The 20,652-nt window shown below is 55.9% G+C and overlaps 1 protein-coding gene across 7 annotated transcripts; it reads right to left on the bottom strand.

Annotated features, from left to right (window-relative positions):
• Positions 1 to 216: 216 nt before the first annotated feature.
• SLC27A1 (solute carrier family 27 member 1) lies at positions 217 to 18,130 on the bottom strand. Of its 7 annotated transcripts, XM_054717285.1 has the most exons (14): positions 18,052 to 18,130; positions 17,477 to 17,531; positions 15,835 to 16,002; positions 10,215 to 10,609; positions 9,926 to 10,087; positions 9,757 to 9,826; positions 8,830 to 8,921; positions 8,650 to 8,759; positions 5,364 to 5,573; positions 4,185 to 4,311; positions 3,959 to 4,096; positions 3,723 to 3,887; positions 3,192 to 3,338; positions 217 to 1,568 (listed from the first exon to the last, which is right to left on the bottom strand). In XM_054717285.1, exons 3-14 carry the CDS (start codon positions 15,999 to 16,001, stop codon positions 1,411 to 1,413), a joined length of 1,941 nt encoding a protein of 646 aa, XP_054573260.1. In that variant the 5' UTR covers position 16,002; positions 17,477 to 17,531; positions 18,052 to 18,130; the 3' UTR covers positions 217 to 1,410. The 7 variants fall into 7 exon arrangements, with proteins under 7 accessions (XP_054573260.1, XP_054573261.1, XP_054573259.1 ...); XM_054717286.1 differs by lacking the exon at positions 17,477 to 17,531; XM_054717284.1 differs by lacking the exon at positions 18,052 to 18,130 and having other exon boundaries at positions 17,491 to 17,688.
• Between the last annotated feature and the right edge of the window lie 2,522 nt (positions 18,131 to 20,652).

Below are 20,652 nucleotides of genomic sequence, written 5' to 3' on the forward strand. Positions count from 1 at the left end.
CCAGAGGTTAAGGGAAGCGATGAGAATGCTAACCTGAGTCCCCCTCTTCCCAGAGGCCGTGCTGGTGTAAGAACAGGCAACAGAGGGCAACAAGAAAAGGCCAGATTTGCCTTGCTTGTCTCTGGTGGAGCATGTTCCCCAGGGAGGATCCTGTCTTCTGAGACTCGGGGTTCTGTGCCACATGGGGACAGTGAACAACTGGGCTCACATCAGGCATCCGATATTCTGCAGCTTTATTTCTTAAACTCAACTATAAAACAAAACCTCGGTGCTTGGAAAGGCCCATGCAGGGTCACTCGCTACTGGCCCTACTGCTCTTTGTTCTAGGTGCTGGACGGTGCTGTTGGAGGAACTGACAGTCAGAGTGGCCAGCCCCAACAGGAGTACGGGATGAGCCACCAAGGAAGGCTGGATTATCTAGAATGTCACCACCAACACAGGGTCCAGGCTGTCATTAGCAAGGCCAGGAGGGACATTCAATGACTGGAACCCCTGAGGCCATTTCGGATGCCACCAATGGCAGACCTCCCCCCACCCCATTGCTGCCACTCCCATGGGTCCCACAGCAGCTATGCTGGATGGGGACACCCAAGAAGCCTCTTCCAGGGTGAGCATCTGAGTGGTGGGCCGAGCAGCCACCCAGCACAGTCTTCAGGGTCCCTCCAGCAGGCGCTCTGTGCAGATGCCTGAACAGGGACATCCAGGTAGAGGCAACATCCAAATGGTCACAGTCAATTCTGGAAGCGTCCAGGGCATCAGGAAAGGCAGGGGAGACCCACCAGGGACGGGAAGTGCAAAAGGCAACTGGTCTGGCCTAGGCGTGATTTCCAGCTGACCCGGAGGTCCCTGCTGATGCCCTGCACTGGGTGGGGAAAGCGGACCGCTCTGGCTCCTCCATTTGGCAGGGCGGGCAGAGGGCCTGCCTGGATGTCACACGTCCTGGAACCCAGCAGCCTCAGGAAGACTGGACTGGGTGGGGCTCCTTAAGGCACAGCTGAGGGGAAGTGGGAAGGCCCCAGTCTGGGTCTAAGGCTCAGCAGGGATGACAGATGGAGGCCCCAAGCAAGCGCCGGGTCCCAGGAAATGTCTGCTCTGCACTTGACAGGAGAACAGAGGAGGAGAGAGGGGAGATGGAGGAAAAGAGGAGAAAGGTGAGGACAGATGGGGACAGCAGGGAGGTCACGGGCAGGAAGCAGAGAGGAGAAAGAGACACACAGACACAGCAGAAGACAGGCAGAGAGGGGCAAGGAGACAGCTCAGAGGACCAGGCAGGGGAGAATGAGGCCAGGGGAGACTCAGGCTCCTCCTGGGGTCCAGTTTCTCCGCCCCAGGACAGGGCAGGCTGTCTGGCTCCAGCCCGCCTGGCTTGAGGGGCCTGGCCGGGAGTCTCTGGCCAGCAAAGGAGGAGCTTCAAAGGGAGAAGGAACCCGAGCAGATTTGGGTGTAGACACTCTGGTCCAGAGGCAGGTAGTGTCCCTGCTTCAGGTCCAGGAAGAAGAGCCGGTCTGAGGTCTGGGATGGGTCAAAGCCTTCATGCTGCAGCCGTGTCTTCTGGATCTTGAAGGTGCCTGTGGGGTGCAGGTGGAGATGGGGGCGAGGCAGGTGGCTTTCAGGAGCCCCCAACTCACCATCCTCTCCCGTGACTCCAGGCTTTTGCATATGCCCTCCCCTCGGCCAGGAACATTCTTCCCCATTTTGCCTGCCCAATTCCTCCTTGTCCTTCAGGCCCGAGCTTCATGTCCCCTCCTTCAAAGGGAGGCCTCTCTGACCACCCTCATCGCAGCCTGAAACTCTGTATGCTCCCTGCCTGGTTACCTGTTTCCCCCCCCGCCCCCTCACCCATGAGACTGATGCAGACAAGGGTCTGTCACACAATAGGTCAGGGGTCAGCAACTTAAAGCCCAAGGACCAAATTCAATCCACCGCCTGTCCAGTAAATAAAGTTTTATTGGCACAAAGCCATGCCCATTCACTTACACACTGTCTAGGCTGCTTTTGTACTACAAGGCAGACCAGAGTTGTTGGGGCAGAGAGTGTATGGCCCAAAAAACTGAAAATATTTACTATCCAGGGTCTAAGAAAAAGTTTGCACTCCTGAAGTGGATGATTAAACAAGGTTTTGTAAAAGATAAGGATTGGGGTTAGTATTAAAAAGCAAGGGAGAATACCTACGTGCTCTAGAGTTGGGAAGGTCTGTTGGTTGTTTTTTAAATATATTTTTATTGATTTCAGAGAGAAAGGGAGGGGGAAAGACAGAAACATCAATGATAAGAGAGAATCATCGATCAGCTGTCCCCTGCACGCCCCACACTGAGGATCAAGCCAGCAACCTGGGCATGTGCCCCAACCGGGAATCGAACCATGACCTCCTGGTTCATAGGCCGATGCTCAACTACCAAGCTGTGCAGGCCAGGCAAGTCTGTGTGTTTTTTTAAAAAACAAAAATTCAAAAGCACAAACCGTAAGATTTTTTAAAAGGGTAAGTATGGCCCTAGCTCAGAGGTTAGCACGTCAGCCTGTGCACTGAAGGGTTGTGGGTTTGATTCCCAGTCAAGGGCACGTACCTGGGTTACAAGTTCAATCCCAGGCCCCAGTCAGGGCATGTGCAGGAGACAACCAATGTGTCTCTCTCACATTGATGTTTCTCTCCCCCCCTCCCTCCCTCCCTCCATTCCTCTCTCTCTAAAAATCAATGGAAAAAATATCCTCAGGTGAGGAGTAACAAAACAAAATAAAACAAAACCAAAAATGATAAGTATATGACAAAACTAAGCGTTTCTTTTCAACAAAGGCTATAGTGGACAAAGTTCACAGACTCCCGAATAGGAGAAGGGACTTACAATGTCTGAAATTGTTAAGGAATTAATACCCAGACCATTTTGAAGAACTCCCACAAATCAAAAAGAAAAAGAGTGAGGCAATACGAAGATGGGTGAAATATCCGAGAAAGATCAGAGGCTTTGATCTGCTCAAACTTTCATCAGAAAAATGCAGAAAAGGAAGAGACACACTGAAAACGGAAGGATGTCTAGTGGGGTTGGGAATGAGGAATGGGAGCAAATATGTAAGTAAAACAAGAGAAGGGTCCTGCACACGCCCGTAGTGCCAGCTGGCTGTGAGCCATTATGTCAGACTTGGCCTGAGTGCCTGAACCAGGACAAATACGGGGGTGGGGGAGGGGTGCGGCGAACCTGTGGTGTCCATCTGAGGCAGGAGACGCAGGAAGATGGGCCGGGCATAGGGTGCTAGCACCTTCTGTAGCTCCTGGTACAGTGCATTGGGGCTCAGCTGGCCGTGGGGGTCTGCAATGGCCGCCATGCCTGCTTTGCCTTCTACTCCTAGAAACAGAGGCTCAGTTGAGAACACCGTCCCTCGCCCACCATGGGCCCAGCACTCTCCCACAGCTGCCCCTGGCCTCTGATCTCCAGTCCCTTCCACCTGGGCTCACACTGGCCAAAGCAGGAAACATTTTATTGAGCTCCTGCTGCACTCCTGCAACCCTGAGCCAGAGTCGCTTTCATGATCCCATTTTCTGGATGAGGAAACTGAGGCTCAAATCACACAAGAGGGGTGACTCCAGTTCCAGTGGCCCCCACCCAGGCTGTTGTGTGCAGTTGTCCAGGATGTGTACTGCCCAAGGGCACCTGTACCTTCAAGCTCCTCCTGGCTGGGCCCCCATGGGGCTGCCATTCCCTAGGACCACCCCCACAGCCCCAGCTTGCCTGGCACGGCCACCCCATACACGGCCACATCTGTCTGGCCCAGCAGGCGGCTCAGCACACCCTCCACCTCGGTGGTGGAGACATTCTCCCCACGCCAGCGGAAGGTATCCCCACTTCGGTCCCGGAAGTACATGTAGCCCAGCTCATCCATCACCAGCACATCACCTGGCAGAGGGGGGAGGGGAAGGTGAGATGACAGCCACCATCCCCACAGCCAGCCCCTAGGGTGGGCACACCTGAGAGGTAGGCACTGTCGCCCTTGCAGAAGACGCTGTGGGCGATCTTCTTGCTGGTGGCACTCTCGCTGATGTAGCCATCGAAGCGACGCAATGGGTCCCGCTGGTTGATCTGGCCCACGAGGAGGCCGGGTTCCCCTGGGGAGGAGGCCACGCTCAGATTGCACTCGGAGGGCAGAGGGCAGGGACCCCAGCTCCAGGAAGACTGAGTGAGGGCCCCGCTCACCTGCCTGGCATGGGATACAGAGACCCTGGGCATCTCGCAGTAGTTCCATGGTGTCCTCATTGACCTTCACCAGCCGGATGGGGTACACATGGGGCAGGATGCGGCTGTTGAAGCCACAGGAGCCCACCTGGAATAAGGAGAACTGAGTCGGCAGGGAGCCCCAGGGTGGCACAGTGTCCTCCCCCATAACACGCCTTTCCTGCCCCACGTTCTGGAATAGCACCCCCAGTGTCACCCTAGCTCTGTGACCCTGGGGGACCTGGAAAGGGGGAATTAGGTAGAGTATTCCCTGGGACTCCTCCTCCCACCTTCTCAGTCTCCCTTACAGTTGCAGACCTGCTGGCTTGCTGCCACTTCCTGGTCCACAAAACCCTCTACATGGCTGGAGTGGCCCTGGAGCCATGGGGGCACTGGCAGAGCTGCTGCTCACTGCCCACAGCATGGCAGCCTGCCTGGATCAGTCTATGAGCAAAAATGCCCGTCTAATGTGTTTGTGCCGCTACATACTGTTGGGCATGTTTGTTACAGTGGCAACGTCTGCAGGTGAGGCCACAGTGGCCCCTGGATGTCCACTCAACGGATATGCACTGTGGGGCCAGGCCTTGTAGTCGGGTGCTGGGGCCCCAGCCGCCAGCAAGACAGAAAAGAATTCTTGCCTGGTGCTTGCTTTCTTATTAGTCTCTTCTGTTCCTGGCCTCGAGGAGGAGTTTGGGAAGGGAGAGGGGCAAGGGCAGAAAGGAGGTAACTGCTAATCACAAAGCATCTGTTTGCAGAGAGCGCCAGTGAGGGGCGCTGCACTGAGCTCATGATGTTGGGTGAGTAGAACACACCCAATGAGCTGTTAAACCCCTGTTCTAGAAGAAGAAAAAACAAGGCCCCCCAAAAAACAAGGAGCCTGAGACTTGTCCAGTAGGAGGGGATCAGCACCCCAACCTCCTCCCTTGGTGCCCGTGAGCCCTGCTCTCCCTGCTACCCCCCCAGGTGGAAACTGAGGCAGCTGCCTAGCGCACACAGCCACTCCATGGACTTGACCTCAGGAGTGACAGTTACATGACTGTGCATACTAGAAGAGGGTCCCCACGTTGGCGGGCAGCCCAGAAGCCCTCTTAACCCGCCACGGTGCTCCGGGCCACGTGATTCCCGAACCCGGACCTGTGCCAGACATCCTGCCACGCTCACCTTCCCGTCCATGTTGGCGATGCTGCAGTTGCACTCGGTGGCCCCATAGAACTCGCCAATCTGGCGCACACCGAACCGCTCTGTGAACTCCTCCCAGATGGCAGGCCGCAGCCCATTGCCCACGGCCAGGCGCACCTGGTGCCGCCCCTCTGCCTCCCGCACCGGCTGCTTCAACAGGTAACGGCAGATCTCCCCGATGTACTGGACCACCTGGCAGAGAGGGAGCACGCCATGAGCCGGACACCCCAGGACAAGGCCCCCCTTCCCCCATCCTGGGCGCTAGAACAAAACAGCCCTGAGGTTCATGACTGTGGGGAAACAGCCCAGTCCTCCAAAGGGGCCTGAACAGGCCTTCTACGTAAATGATGCATTTGGTTCCCCATGCTGCTTCCCGGGGACACCTTACGTGCTGCGCGCAGGCCACGAAGGTGAGCCTCAGCATCGACACCCCACAGGGCAGCTCAGCCCAGAGCCCATGTGCTCTACTCTGTCCCCCAGAGCCTGGCCAGCTGAACCCAGGCTGCCCACAGCACCGCCCCTGGGGCCGGACCACTGTCAGGCACGTACTCTACGTCCTCTCTGCTGCCTCTGAATCACAGCAACCGAGCCCCACCCAGCTGCCCTCTGCAGGGAGTACCTGGACAGGAGCTGGGAGCGGATCATCAACCTGGGACCCCCAGCTAGGACACCTCTGCGTCAGGTAATTTTGTACAACCAACTAAGCCACACCTGCTTAACCACTTTATTTTTATTTTTTGTTAATTCTCACCCGAGGATATTTTTCCATTGAATTTAGAGAGAGAGGGAGAGAGGGAGGGAGGGAGGGAGGGAGGGAGGGAGGGAGGGAAGGAAACAGGGAGGGAGGGGCGGAGGGAAGCAGCATTATGAGAGAGACACATCGACTGGTTGCCTCCCCCATGCTCCCTGACCGGGTCCAGGGATGGAACCTGCAACCCAGGTATAGGCCCTTGACCGGGAATCAAACCCGCAACCCTTCAGTGCTCAGGCCAGCATTCTAACCACTGCGTGCAACACCAGCCAGGGCAGGGCTTAACTATTTTTTTTTAAAATATATTTTTATTGATTTCAGAGAGGAAGGGAGAGGGAAAGAGAGATAGAAACATCAATGATGAGAGAGAATCATTGATTGGCTGCCTCCTGCACGCCCCCTACTGGGGATCGAGCCCACTACCAGAGCATGTGCCCTTGACCAGAATCGAACCCAGGACCACAGGCCAACGCTCCATCCACTGAGCCAAACCGGCTAGGGCAGTGGTCGGCAAACCGCGGCTCGCGAGCCACATGCGGCTCTTTGGCCCCTTGAGTGTTCTAATGCCACTTCTTCAAAATAGACTCGCCCAGGCCGAAAACCGACTTCTGCGCATGGGCCACGAAGTTTCAATCGCACTGTACGTGCGCGCCCACACGTGGCATTTTGTGGAAGAGCCACACGCAAGGGGCCAAAGAGCCGCATGTGGCTCATGAGCCACGGTTTGCCGACCACTGGGCTAGGACATGGGCTTAACCATTTTCAAGTGAACAGTTCAGTGGCATAAAGTACATTCACACTGTTCAACAACCATCTCACCATCCATCTCCAGAACCTTCTCATCTTCCAAACTAAAACTCTGTCTCCATTAAACATTAACTCCTCATCCCCATCCCCCACCGCTGGCACCCACTATTCTACTAACTGAATCTATGAATCTGACTACTCTACAGATTTCATCTAAGTGGAATCACACAGTATTTGCCCCTCTGTGCCTGGCTTATTCACTTAGCATAATGTCCTCAAGGTTCACGCACATTGTAGCACGTGTCAGAATTCCCTCCCCTTTATGGCTGAATAATATTCTACTGTGTGGATGGACCACATCTGCTTCTCCATTCATCTGTCAACGGACACTTGGGTTGCTTCCATGTTTCAGCTCTTGTGAATAATGCTGCTATGAACATGGGTACACAGACATCGCTTTGACACTCAGCTTTTAAATCTTTTGTTTTAAAATCAGTCCTCCAGACACAAACAGCCACACAGTATATTATTCCATTTACAGGAAATTTCCAGAACAGACAAATCCATAGAAACAGAAAGCAGATTAGTGGTTGCCAGGGGCTAGGGGAGCGGGGGAGGGAGTGACTGCTCATGGGTACAGATTTTCCTTTCGGGGTGATGAAATGTTCTGGAACTAGATAGTGGTGATGGTTGCACAACACTGTGAAGGAACTAGACAATGAATTGTTCACTTTAAAGGCTAATTTTATGTTATGTGAATTTCACCTCAATTTAAAAAAGGTCATCTCTCAGAGGTTTTGCTGAAACATCTATGTAGGAAGCATGCTGTCGGGGCGGCTTCACATGCTGTAGGAGGAGGGACTGGGATCTGGGGTCTGGGTGGGGTGGAGGAGGCAGTGACAGGTGCTCAGGAATCCCTTCTACTTTCCTGTCCACACTTATATGCATTTGCAACTCTCAGTAAGTAAGATAAAAATCCAGACTGTCTGCATTTCAAGATTCAGATTAGCAATGTCCCCCAAGACCTCAGCCCAAGCAGAACGTAAATCCTCAAAAGCAGAGGAGAGTACAGTCATTGCCCCAAGGGGTCCCCCAGGAGGCCCTGCCGGGAGCCCCTGCCCAGCTTTGTGACCTGGGAGAGTGGCTGAACCTCGCTGGGCCCCACCTGTCCACTGTGGGATAGCACCTGCCAACTTGCCAGTCCCATTCTCTCCCCCCCCCTCCCTCTTCTTGGAGAAAGGGGCTAGCATCTGTATTTCCACCCCCATCACAGTGGTGAAACCTCCTCGTGGAGGGGCTGGGGGAGGAAGGGATGTGTCTTAGCCCGCCTGCTGCCAGGAACAGAAAATGTCCTCCATCTCTGCCTCATGCGCACCCCACCTGGAAGTCCCCACGCCTTGTGGCCTTAAATATGAAATAGCCCAGGGTGAGACTGAGCCCGCTGGCCTCATTTCCATTCAGCCGCCTGTAGGGAAGACCGGAGGGAAGGAGGGGCCCAGGGCCCAGGGAAATAGAGCCTTAGGGAGTTCAGACAACTTGGGCCCAACTGCAGTTACACTGCAAGCCTTAGTTTCCCCATATGCAATCCTCATATGCAAAATGGGTGTGATGGCTTTGCCCACTCCCAAACTGGGCAAAGGGTTAGCCCTGGGCTGGACACAGAGCTCAAGAAACACTGGTCACCCTCTGACCCCATAAAGAGCCCTGGAGAGGGGGTGGGAGAGTGGGCCGTGCGATGACGGAGGACCCACGGGAGGGGCGGGGCCTGACCGTGCAGTTGTGCTTGACGCAGTCATCCCAGAAGCGGCTGGCGGAGAACTTCTTGCGGAGGACAACCGTCATGCCGTAGATGAGACACTGTCCCACGCCCATGATGTTCCCTGCAGAGGGCAAGCTTGGTGAGGGGTTCCCAGCCCTCCGTCCTGTCCCCGCCCAGCACGCCCATGGTACCTGCGGAGTGATACAGGGGCAGGCAGTCGTAGAGCACGTCTGACGGGCGCATGCTGTAGGCGTGGTGGCCAAAGGCTGCGATGCGGTAGTACCTGTGAGGGCAGGGAGCGCAGGGGCTGGGACCTACATCCCCCAGGGCCTGGGAATGGAGGAGTGTGCTGGGAACTGCGGACACAGCAGCAAGCCAGGCTGAGCCAGCCCAATTCCCAGGCTCGCAGGCTGGCGGAGAGGCACATGCAGCAAGTACAGAACTGTCCATGGTGCTGTGTGCCCTGAAGGACATAACGGGGCTGAGGGACAGAGGGGGGCTGAAGGTGACAGAGCCAGGGAGGGTGGGGGATCTTGTCTGGGGAAGTGGCACATTAGCTAAGGCCTGGCAAGGAGCTGAGGGGGCGAGCTAGGGAAGGGCAGGCAGGCAGTGGGCACAGCACCTGTAAAGGCCCGGAGCCCAGAGGAGCCTGGCCAGATTGAGGAAATGTGAGTGGCCGAGAAGACAGTGAGCAAGGGATGGAAAGGAAGGAAACATCAGAGAAGTGGCAGGGCCCCACAACATGAATGGGGTTTTATTCTGAAGGCCAAGGCAGGTACAGGGCGGTCTGGCATGTGGGGGGGGGGGGGGGGTCTGAATTAAGACTTAGTTTAAACCTTCCTGTGGCCACTAAGGGGAGCAGAGCCTTCAGGGGCAGGAGTGGGGGCAGCAGGATGCTAACGAGGGACTGGGGCAGGTCCGGGTAGAGTGGGGGTGTGTGGAGAAAGTGGACAGATTGAGGGACGGGCCCGCTAATGGGCTGGATGTGGGGGAGAGGTGCGGCCACGAGGAGCCCCGGAGCACCGGGAACAGGGCAGTGGGTTTTATGCGGTTGGGGAATCAGGCTATAGAGACCACCTGGAGTCATCCTCCCGCCTGGGGCGCCTTGGGCCCCTCACCTGCTGTGCACGACAATGGCGGCCTTGGGTAGCCCCGTGGTCCCCGACGTGTAGATGTAGAAGAGTCGATCTGCAGGAGATGAGGGTGTTGGCGACCAGGTGCTGGGAAGGTGGGGTGAGGGGACAGAGTGGGCATTGGTGGGGAAGAGGGGCCCCACCTTGGACTCACCATCCATGCCCTTCCCAGGGGACTGGGCCAGGGGGGCCGTGGATGCCTCCTTCAGCAGCGGGTCCAGGAGCTGGGTGTCCGGCCAGCTGCCCTCAGGACCCAGGTCTCCAGAGCAGAACTTGAGCAGACTCTTCCCCAGCTGTCCACTCACCTCAGCCACCACTGCAGCCCAAAACAGACGTGTCACAGTCAAGGACGGGCAGGCCCCTCCCAAGGGCCGGGGCGCACTGTCTCCTTGCCCTGAGCAGCCACAGGCCCCGCCCACGATCATGCCCGCACCGGGCCTCACCTGCTGCCAGCTCCCCTCCGAAGATGAGGGCCTTGGCGCCCGAAGTGCCCAGGCAGAAGGCGAGGGGCTCGCGCCGCAGGTTGACATTGAGCAGAGCGGCCTCCACCCCAGCCTTGGCCAGGCCCAGCCACAGGCCCACAAACTCGGGCCGGCCCTCCAGGAAGATGGCCACCACGTCCCCCGGCCCGAGGCCCAGCTGGTGGAACACGTTGGCCACAGCATTGGAGTAGGCGTCCAGCTGCGCGAAGGTCCAGCACACACCGCTGCCCGCATCCACCAGGGCCAGCCGGTCGGGCTGCTGCCGCGCCACTGCCTGGAAGATCCCTGGGATGGTGTGGTGGGCTCGCTGGTGCCGCCGCAGCTCCAGGCGCACTCTGATCAGCACAGAGAGGCCACTGGGAGGAGGGGACGGAGGGGATGGCGTTATTGGGTACCTGGCCAGGCCCCCAGGAGACCACCCCAAGCCCCTGTGCCACATCTGAGAAAGTGGAAGAAAAGGCCCCTGTACCCCCGAGATCAGTGAGGGTACAAGGAGGCCCCTTTGGTTGGTGGGCTTTTCAGGGACTAAGGTCCATCTGGCGACCAGCCCAGAAAGCAGCAGATTCCCAGAGGTGGCCAGGCCAAGCAGTGCAGATCAGTCTTCCTCCACCCAGCTTTCTCAGCGACCCGAGGGAGCGTCCTGTCTTTGTTTCTCTCCTTTGGGACGTCCCAATCCCAAGCACACCTCGCCAGACTCCTCAGGCTCCATCTGCCCCAACCAGACCCCGGGGTCCAGCCATGAGCTGGGCAGCTGCGCCACCCCTGTCACTCAATGGCATTAGGCCAGGGGAGGGTGGCTTCTCCCAGGTGGGGCCCGTTGTCAAGATGGGGGATACAACTCAATGAGCATGTGAAGCAGGTTCGTCTCACTGCCACTTCCCAACATGCTCGTGGATGAGGGGATCAGAGGCCCCAGGGGATGGCAAGACCCCAAAAGGAAGCAGCCAGGGCCCCGAATGACTGTGTAGAGGTGAGCAGCCACCAAGGATGCCAGGCTGCCAGAGGAGTGAGAAATTAACTCTTTTTATTGTTTTAAGTAAACAAAAATTGCTTTAACTTATAAATTTCTTGGTGTGGCAGCTTGAGAAACGAGTGGTTCCCCTGGTTTTATGTGGCTCTCTGCCCTGCTGCCCAGAGTCTCTGGCCCTGAGAGGTAACCTCAAACTTGGTTAAGACACTGATAGTGGGGTTCTGTTTGTTACAGCAGCTTGCCTGCCCTGAACAATACAGACATAGTCTCAACTATACCTCCCTCTTTAGGCCTCATCTGGCCATCATATACCACCTGCTTTATCGTCAAATTCCTTATCAAATCCATTCTTTGCACCCCTGCTGCCTCCCCCTTGCATCCTTGGCTCCTTGAAATGGTTTCCTTCCATCCCTGGACTCAACATGTTCACAGCAGACTTCAGCACTGACATTCACTCATTCCCTCCCTCCTCCATTTAGCAGACAGCTGATGTGTACCAGCACTATTATGTGCTGGGCCCTGTTTTTGGCTCAGACACAACCAGATCCGACCCTCAGGGGCTCACAGTACTTCCAGGAGACACCCCCCTCCTCACACATGAAGGAGCATGAAGGAAGGGCTGGCTGGTGACAAGGCCCTGATGGGTGATGCAGCCAGAGTGATGTGGGCTGGGGCCGGGGTGGGAGTGGCCCTGAAGGGAGACAGGTAGATGACTTCTGAGCAGGGCCTGGCAAGATGAAAAGAAGAGGCCATGGTAAGGCTGGGGCACAGCCGGTACAAAGGCCCTGAGATAGAAATGGGCCTGGAGAATGAGGTATATTCAAGAACCAGAGCAGAGGCCACTGTGGCAGGAATCAGGCAAGAGGGGGATGGAGGGAGATGAGGTCCTTGGAGGGCTGACAGGTCTGTTAGAGGAGAGGATGTACAGGCCTGCAAGCACCTGCAGTTTTTAAAAATAAGGGTTCAGAGTTCTGATGACACTTATGAGTCTTCCTGCTTGGGTCACTTCTTATCGTGGGAGCCCCTAGGACCCCCTCCAGCTGCACCTGGGAAGGGATCAGGGTTCTTTGGTCCTTGTAGGAATTTGCCCCCAGGAATTTGGACCAGCTGAACCCCAGCATCCACACACATGCTACTTGCCAGCACACTGTCATATGCACAGGCCTCACCTGCCTGCCCATTCACTAAGCATCCTTGCCACCTCCCCCAGGAAGCCTTCCGGGGGTCAGCCCTTGCACTGTGCCTGCTGCTCCCCCATCACAGCAATACAGTCCCCCAAATGGGGCCAAACTTGGTCAGATTCACATAAGAGGTGAGAGTCATTCTGGGCAAAGAAGCGAAAATGCAGATAGACAGTGGGGCAGACTGTTGCCACTTGAGGTAGTAGGCTTAGAGTCTTTCATCCCAAAGCTTGTATGACTTAAATAAAAGTAAAAATTACAAATGAAAGTAGGAAGAAGAAAGAGAGCACCAGGTGAGGAAAAGGATGGAGAATGTGTGCATCTGTGGGCATGAAGACCAGACGAGGTCTGCATAGATTCCTATAACCACATCTTGGAAAAGAGATACTGAGGAGGGGAACTGCAGGGCTGGGGCAGCAAAGAGAGGGCAACTTTCACTGCACACCCCTCTAGAACATTCATGTGTTGTGTATTAACTATTACCAAAAGTAAGAATGCAAAATATTAAAAGTTAGCTGTTTATACATCCATCTTCCTGGTCAGATCCCCATCGCTCATCCATTCAACTAACAAATAGAATCGCTAAGATGGGCAGCCTTTGCGTTTACTGAGGAGCTCTATGTGATGAGCACTCTGCTAACTTTATGGTCACCTTCCAAAGTTGGGTCCTTAGATCCCATTTCGTCAGATGAATGAGCTGAGAGCTCGGAGAGGTAAATTAACACGCCGGAGATCACAAGGTCACAGTCAGGGACAGAATAACCCCTGGCACGGTCCCTAAGCTCCTCCTCAGGCTGGCCACAAGGGCAGGCCAAGTGCCCATGGTGCACACAGCAGTTGCTCAATTCATGCTTCTTGAAGGACAGGCGTTGTACAAAGACTCTTCTTACAGATGAAGGAACTGGGACTCAGAGGGCGATGATCCAAGGGCCAGCAGGGCACAGAGCCAAGGTCCTGTGCTGACTCTGGCCACCAAGCTGGTAAACATCAGCTTACATAGCCACCAAGGCACCCACGCTGGCTGAAGGCCATCAGCAGCAACACATCTGAACACCGCCGTGTGCCCAGCTCTCCTCTTAGAGCTTCCCCGACAGAGCATGCGAAGAACTCCATGAGGTGGTACTTGCGCAACAGCCATGGGGAGAGGGCCATCAGCGAGGTCTGGAACCACAGAAAGCCGCCCCTGCGTGGGGGCTGCCCCTCCACAGACAATACAGCAAGAAACAGGAACTGAGGCTGTGGCTGGCCACACTCCAGGCAGGGTCCCAACCCCCTCGGCTGTCACCAGCCCGTCCTGTGCTGGCCCCAGGCTCTCTGAAGCACACCCACACAGGCAAGCAGTGGACGCCAGTGCTCAGCTCCAGCCACATGCCTGGGCAGAAGCCCAAGCCATCCCCACCCTGGGGACAAAGAGGCCACTCTCCGCCTCTGGGTCCTTCCCAAGGCCTCTTCTCATCCCTCTGCTCCTTGTGCCGCCTTCTGTATTTACCCGGGGCAAGAAGAAACCAATAAGGTTACATGTGGTCAGATTCCATGCCACAATTATAAGACAAGTTGGAAGAACTGGGACAGGGTGCTTAAATATTTCCTGAACCCAGGGTCTAAATACAGCTCCCACCACCACAGGCACAGCATAGCAGCTAAAAACACGGACGCTGCAGCCCTGCCCTTCCCCGGCTGTGTGCTCCTGGGCAAATGTATTCACCTCTCTGTGCCTTGGTTGACCAACCTGTAAAATAGGTTTCATAAGCACTTCTTCCTTACAGGGCTAAGAGAGGGCATTAGAACAAAGCCTGATGCATGGAGTGGGCTATACAAGCTGCATTAGTTACTGCGGCATAACAAATTACTCCCAAAACTAACACTGGAAACAACAAACATTTATTATCTCACAGTTCCTGGGCGTCAGGAATCCGGGAGTGGTTTTGCAGGGTGGTCTAGCTTGGGGTCTCTGGTGAGGCTACAATCAAGGTGTCAGCTGGGGCTGTGCTCATCTCGAGGTTTTACTAGGAGAGAATTTGCTTCCAAGTTCATTTATGTGAGCCTCTCCTCACATGTGGCAGCCAGCTTCTCCCACAGGGAGCAACCCGAGAGAGAGCACTCTACAAGGAAGCCAGTCTTTCTCATTACCTAATTTCAGAGGTGATATCCTAGCACTGTGGTGTGCCATTCATTAGAAGTGAGTCACTAGGCCCAGCCCACACTCAAAGGAAGGGCATCTGATAAGAGCATGAAGACCAGGAGGTGGGGCCAGACGCAGGGCTGCCTCCTACAGAAAAGTGTGTCAAGCCCTGTGTCAGGGACTCAGAGTGGACGGCACTCCTGCCCTGTCCCCAGAGACAGGGGCAGGCATGGATACACCCAGTTCCATGGGGTAGAGCTAGGGCCGTGGCAAGCCCAAGGAGGTAGGGAGGGCCTGCCGGCCATGCTCCTGGGTGCGCAACCCTAAGTGGAGGCCAGGGCCACAGGCTCCATCTGGCTCCCCAAGTCCCCAAGAGGAGAGGACACTTGTGAAGGCATCAAGTCAACAGACCCATAGCAGGTGCTCACACCCTCTCCCAACATGGGGGCTGCTACTGAGATTTGCTCTGATGGGAACCTCCAGCAACACTTATGTTACACAAGAAGACTCCAGTAGCTTCTTTGAGCAAGACCCTCAGAGACCCAGAGACCTCCCAAGGACACCTGCACATGAGACCAGAATCCTCTCCCCAGAGACCCCAGTCTCCAGAGACCACCAAACAAGCCGCAGAACACACAGCAACCTCTCCACAGACCCTGAGCAACGCCCAAGTCCCGCACAGACCCCAAACTCTCCAAGAGCACCTGTAAATGGTCACAGAGGAACCCGTGAATGGCTCAGAGGAGGCACACACCCTTCAAAGACCTTACATGTCCTTTACAGATGCCCCAAGAAGCCCTTTCCTTCCTTCTCCAAAAACCCTAAATAGACCCAAAGTGTCCAGTCAGTCTGGACAGCCTCCAGAGACTACTGAGTCGCTCCTGTGAGCCCCTTGGAACCTACCAGAGTCCCCCAAGGGCCCTCAGAGGCCTCCCACAGTCACCAAGGGCCTGTCCCCCCAAACACCCACAGCCTCACAATCAGCCCCAGTTCTATGCAACTCCTACCAGCTGCCCACAGACCGTCCCCCAAGTTCCCCTCAAGCTCCCTGAGGTCTCCCACGTGGCCTCAAGAACCCTGAAACCTACTCATGTCCCTCCAGAGACCCTCAAACCGCCACCTGCAAGTCCCCTCATTCCCCAACTCGTCCCTCGGTCAGGCCCGGCCCACCCAAGCCCCGCCCTCACCGAGCCCCGCCCCCGCATGTAACCCCTCCCCACAGGCCCTCGGGACCCCCACGCCGTCCCGGCACCCTCTCCTTTCGCCCCTAGGGAGCAGGGCCGGGGAGCAGGGCCGGGTTGCACTCACAACAGGTCCCGCCTCGCGGTCTTGCAGACGATGCGCAGGAAACGCCAGCCGCCGCCGCCCACGTACACGCAGAGTGCCGCCGCCGCGCTCCAGGTCCACGGCAGCCCCAGCAGCCACAGCAGCCCCAGCGAAGCCACGGAGGCCGTACCCGCACCGGGAGCCCGCATCCTGGGGAGGCGGAGAGCGCTGAGGCTGCGGGCCGCTCAGGCCCCGCCCCACGGCCAGGCAGGCCCCGCCCCCAGGCCCCGGGCCCGCCCCCTCCTCAGGCCCACCTGCTCCGAGCCAGACCTCGCCCCCGAGTCTGGGACCGGCCTCGTCCCGCCCAGACTCCGCCCCCGGGCCAGGGTTCCGCCAGGCCCCGTGTTGGGCACAGGCCTCCCAGCTCCTAGCCCGGCCCGCACTTCTCTGCCCATTAGTTCACGGACAGGCCATGCCCCGCACCCCGCTCTCCCACCCTTTCAGTCACTGTCAAGCGCACCCAATGCTTTGACCGAGCGGTGGGACCCCAGACCCAAGCTCCGCTCTCAGGACGTAGCCCAGAGCCTGGCTGCACCGGGCCCACAGCGCGGACCCAGGCCCTCCCCGGTCCCTCGACCAGGCCGCGACCCCCCGCCCCGACCTCGCTGCGGCGCTGGGTCCAGGACTCCTCCCCACTTCCTGCCCCAAACCTGTCCGGCCCCAAGTCCCGGGTCTTCCTCAACGTCCCGCCTCTGCCACCCGCCACTCATTGGACCCCGCCCCACGCTGGGCCTCCAGCCCCGACCCCAAGCACAAGCCCCCGCCCACCCTGGGCCGGACCCCGCCCCCAGCCCCGGACCGGGCCCGCATTCCAGCTACAGATTCCATCGCGGGCTGCCGGCCCCACCCCCACGCTCCGGCCGGTCGCCCCCCGGGACTCACTCCGCCCCACCTGCGCCCAGTCTCACCCAAAGCCCCTCTTCCGACCTGGCTGGCTAAGCGCTCCTGAGCCGCAGAGCCGAGGCCCGCCCCCTTCCGGAGGCCACAACCATAAAGAGGGCCCCCGGGCCAGAGAAGCGACGGCTAACGAGACCCTGGGGCTAGAACTGCCGGCGAAGCCGCCGGCTGTCTCCTTGACAACCAAACTTCATCCGCCCCCACACAGCCCGCTCGGCGAACACGTGCGTCCCGCAGCCGAGGGGCGTGGCCTCCGGGCGTTCGCCCCCCCCCCCCCCGCCCCCCCAGCTCCCCTCTGTCATCCTGGATTCCTACCCCGGGGAGCTGGGAAATCCCAGTTCACCATCCGGGCCTGCCTGGACTGGACTCTTGCCGCAGCTTGTTCTAAATACAAGTCCCAAAGCCTCTTGGATTTCAAACACACATTCCAGTGACCTTGGGAGTCCTACACTCACAACCCTGGGCCCTAGAAGTTCCTAAATTCAAACCTCACCTTCGTCTGAAAGATATAGTACAAGGACCCAGCTAATCCCAAATCTATGTCCCCAAATCTTGACAGGCAGGTTCAAGGTAACACCCCAGGAGCCCACGGAGAACAAAATCCACACACCAGATCCCCACCCTCCCACAGGAGTCCTTTATTGGCACCCAGAGGCCCCAGAGCACCCTCCTGATCAGGTGGGGCCAGCGCCGGCCCGGCTGCCCAATACCCTGTTTCCTGGCTGACCTGGAGCTGCTCACAGAGCCTCAGTCCTGGCTGCTCCCGCGTCGGCTCCCAGAAGCTCGGGTAGGAAGCAGGCAGAAACAACCAGTCCAAGACAGAAAACCCCAAACCTAGTCCCAGCTAGTGGGCCTTCCGGAGGGCCTGTTTTTGCAGACTCCTGGGTCCTGCTTTCCTGCACAGTGCCCATGAGGGCCTCAGCCCTATCCCTCTCTCCAAGCTCCCCCTCCTCTGCCCTCCTGCCCACCCCACCCTGCTTGTTTTCTTCCCTGCTTGGCAGACCTTTTCAGTGCAATCCTTGGAAGAAGGCCTGGGCCTGTTTCCAGAGCCATTTGGAGGACAAGGCTTGGCAGGCGCTCACTCGCCCTCCCCCTCCTCCCCCCCTCCCCCCGGCACCCCCCATGCTGTCATTGGTTCCCGCTGGCCTTCCAGGGTGGGTGGAATGGGTTCGAGGAGACATATCCCCGAGGACAGGCCCAGAACAACGACCAGTAACTATAGCTGCACTCTTATCCTGCCAGGTAGCCCTTGCGATTACCCACATTTTACAGGTACAAAACCGAGCACTGGAACTGTCATACCAGCTCAGAGTCAAGATTCATTCATTCACAAATGTGGGCAGAGAGCTTGTCCTCCCTCCTCCTTCACTTTCCTTCTTCTCTACACTTCCCTGCCCCTTGCTGCTTCTGGCCCAGATTTCCCTCTTCTCCCCGGCCTCCTCCCCTTCTTCCTGTTTCTTTCTCCCCTCCCCCTTTCCTCCACTTCCCTTTGTGCTCTTCTCCGCCTACTTCCCTCTCTTCCTCCACCCCCTCCTCCTTCCCCTTCTCCCTCCTTCAATTCCTCCTCCTCTTCCTCCTCTCCTCCCCCTTAGTTCCCTCTTCTCCTCCCATTATCTCATAGTGCACGTGACAGTCTCTTCCAACTCTATCCACAGCTCCTGGAGATTCTCTTATGAGTCTTCCGCCTGAAACCAGGAAATCCAAAAGACTCTGGAAGCTCAACTTTTTCTTAAGGTGGTGTCAGAACTCCAGCGGTGACCCAGGCTGTTTTCAGTGATCAATTATCCATTTTTATCCCTCTTCATCCCTTATTCTCCCCTTTACAGGATACCCCACAACCCAGCAACATCATGCAACACTTGACAGCTTTCACCCTCAGTAACCTTCCTAAGATAGAAAAAATTCCCAATTCCAAAATACATGGTGACCTTAAAAACAAAACAGCTATTTTACCAGCAAAAATAGGGAACAGCAAAGAATTTTAATTTGGGACAAGTTTTAGCAAAAGCCACAGGAAAGTCCCACATACAAAGGAGAGGAATGTTATTTTATGGAGGAAAAAGGAGGATATTGGGAAGAGCTGCTTTAAGAGGAAGTCCATCAGAGAAAAGTGAGAGTTCAGGGAGATTACAGTTTTTCATTGACTGGGTAACCGGGGTAGCGGGAATGTACAGACCCTTTCGGTTGAGGGTCTGTAATTGACAACACCGCCTGTAATTGACATGGAGTGGTACTGTGTGAGAGCGACCCCTGCTGGCCTCCCCACTCCATTTTAGTGAGGTTTTCCCCTTATTTTGTTTTTTTATTTTATGTTATTGTTTAAAGTATTACAAATAGTAGTACACATGTCTCCTTTTTTTCCCATTGACCTTCCCCTGGCCTCCCCTACCCCCCGGCACATGCCCTCACCCCACCCGCCCAGTGTCTTGTGTCCATTGGTTGTGCTTATATGCATGCATACAAGTCCTTCGGTTGATCTCTTACCACCCCTCCCCAACACTCCCCAGCCTTCCCGCTGTAATTTGACAGTCTGTTCGATGCTTCTCTGCCTCTGTATCTATCTTTTTGTTCATCAGGTTATAATGTTCCTTATTATCCATAAATGAGTGAGATCATGTGGTATTTTTCTTTCACTGCCTGGCTTATTTCACTTAGCATAATGCTCTCCAGTTCCATCCATGCTGCTGCAAATGGTAAGTATTCCTTCTTTTTTATAGCTCCCCTTATTTTCATACAACCTTACCCATGCCAGGGATTCCAGATGAGCAATTAAGAAACTGGCCAGGTAGCTCAGTTGGCTGGAGCTAATCCGGTGCACCAAACGATTGTGAGTTTGATTCCTGGTCAGGGCACATACCTAGGTTTTGAGTTGGATCACCACCAGTCCAGGCATGTAAGGGAGGCAACCAATCCAAGTTCCTCTCTCTCCCCCTCCCTTCCCTTTTCTCTAAAGAAAAGTCAATAAAAACATATCCTTAGGTGAGGATTTTTTAAAAAAAGAAATGAAAGAAACAGCCCTATTCCCATTTCACAGACGTGGAAACTGAGGCTTAGACAGGGGGACAGAACTCAGGGTCAAACCAGGCTCTCACCTTCTCCAGCTGGGTGGCCTTGGGTGAGTCACCTCTCCCCTCTACCTTGCTTGCCCTATGGGTAATAACACCCGACTCCTGAGGCACTGTAAATCAAATATTTATTGATCACCCACTGTACAAAGGCTGACAGACAAGGAACTTCTTATCTGGAGAAGGAAGGGGCTACCACAGTAGTTGTGGGGCACAACCTGATTGTGAGTTTGATTCCTGGTCAGGGCACATACCTAGGTTTTGAGTTGGATCACCACCAGTCCAGGCATGTAAAGGAGGCAACCAATCCAAGTTCCTCTCTCTCCCCCTCCCCTCCCTGAAGGGACCCCAAGTGCCTGCAGGCCACAGCAAAAGGAGTTCTCCAAACTTTCCGGAAGGAGAGAAATGAAACATACTTTGAAATAAGGTACTGAGAGAGCATAGCATGGGCGTTTCACTGTACGTAGAACATGAGCACCGTGTGGGAGTGAGCAATTTCTCTGCCGCGGCCAAGTGCCCACCACAGTAAAGGTGTGAGTTTCCTGGGACTGCCAAAACCAAGTACAGAAAACCCTCGATTTTGCAGACCTTCATTTAGTGGACTTCGGATTTAATGGACAAAATTTCCCGGCCATATGTCATAAGTGAAAATCAACGCCCTGTTAATTTTCCAATGTTTTTAACTCAGATTTGCTTATAATGAAATTAACAGGGGTTTTTCTTATTATTAATTCACTGGTTTTGGGGTGTGTGTGTGTGTGTGTGTGTTTTGTTAACCCTTACCCAAGGATATTTTCTCCATTGATTTTAGAGAGAGTAGAAGGGAGGGAGGGTGGGA

This window comes from Eptesicus fuscus, chromosome 6, assembly GCF_027574615.1.
Source record: "Eptesicus fuscus isolate TK198812 chromosome 6, DD_ASM_mEF_20220401, whole genome shotgun sequence".
Taxonomy (NCBI): domain Eukaryota; kingdom Metazoa; phylum Chordata; class Mammalia; order Chiroptera; family Vespertilionidae; genus Eptesicus; species Eptesicus fuscus.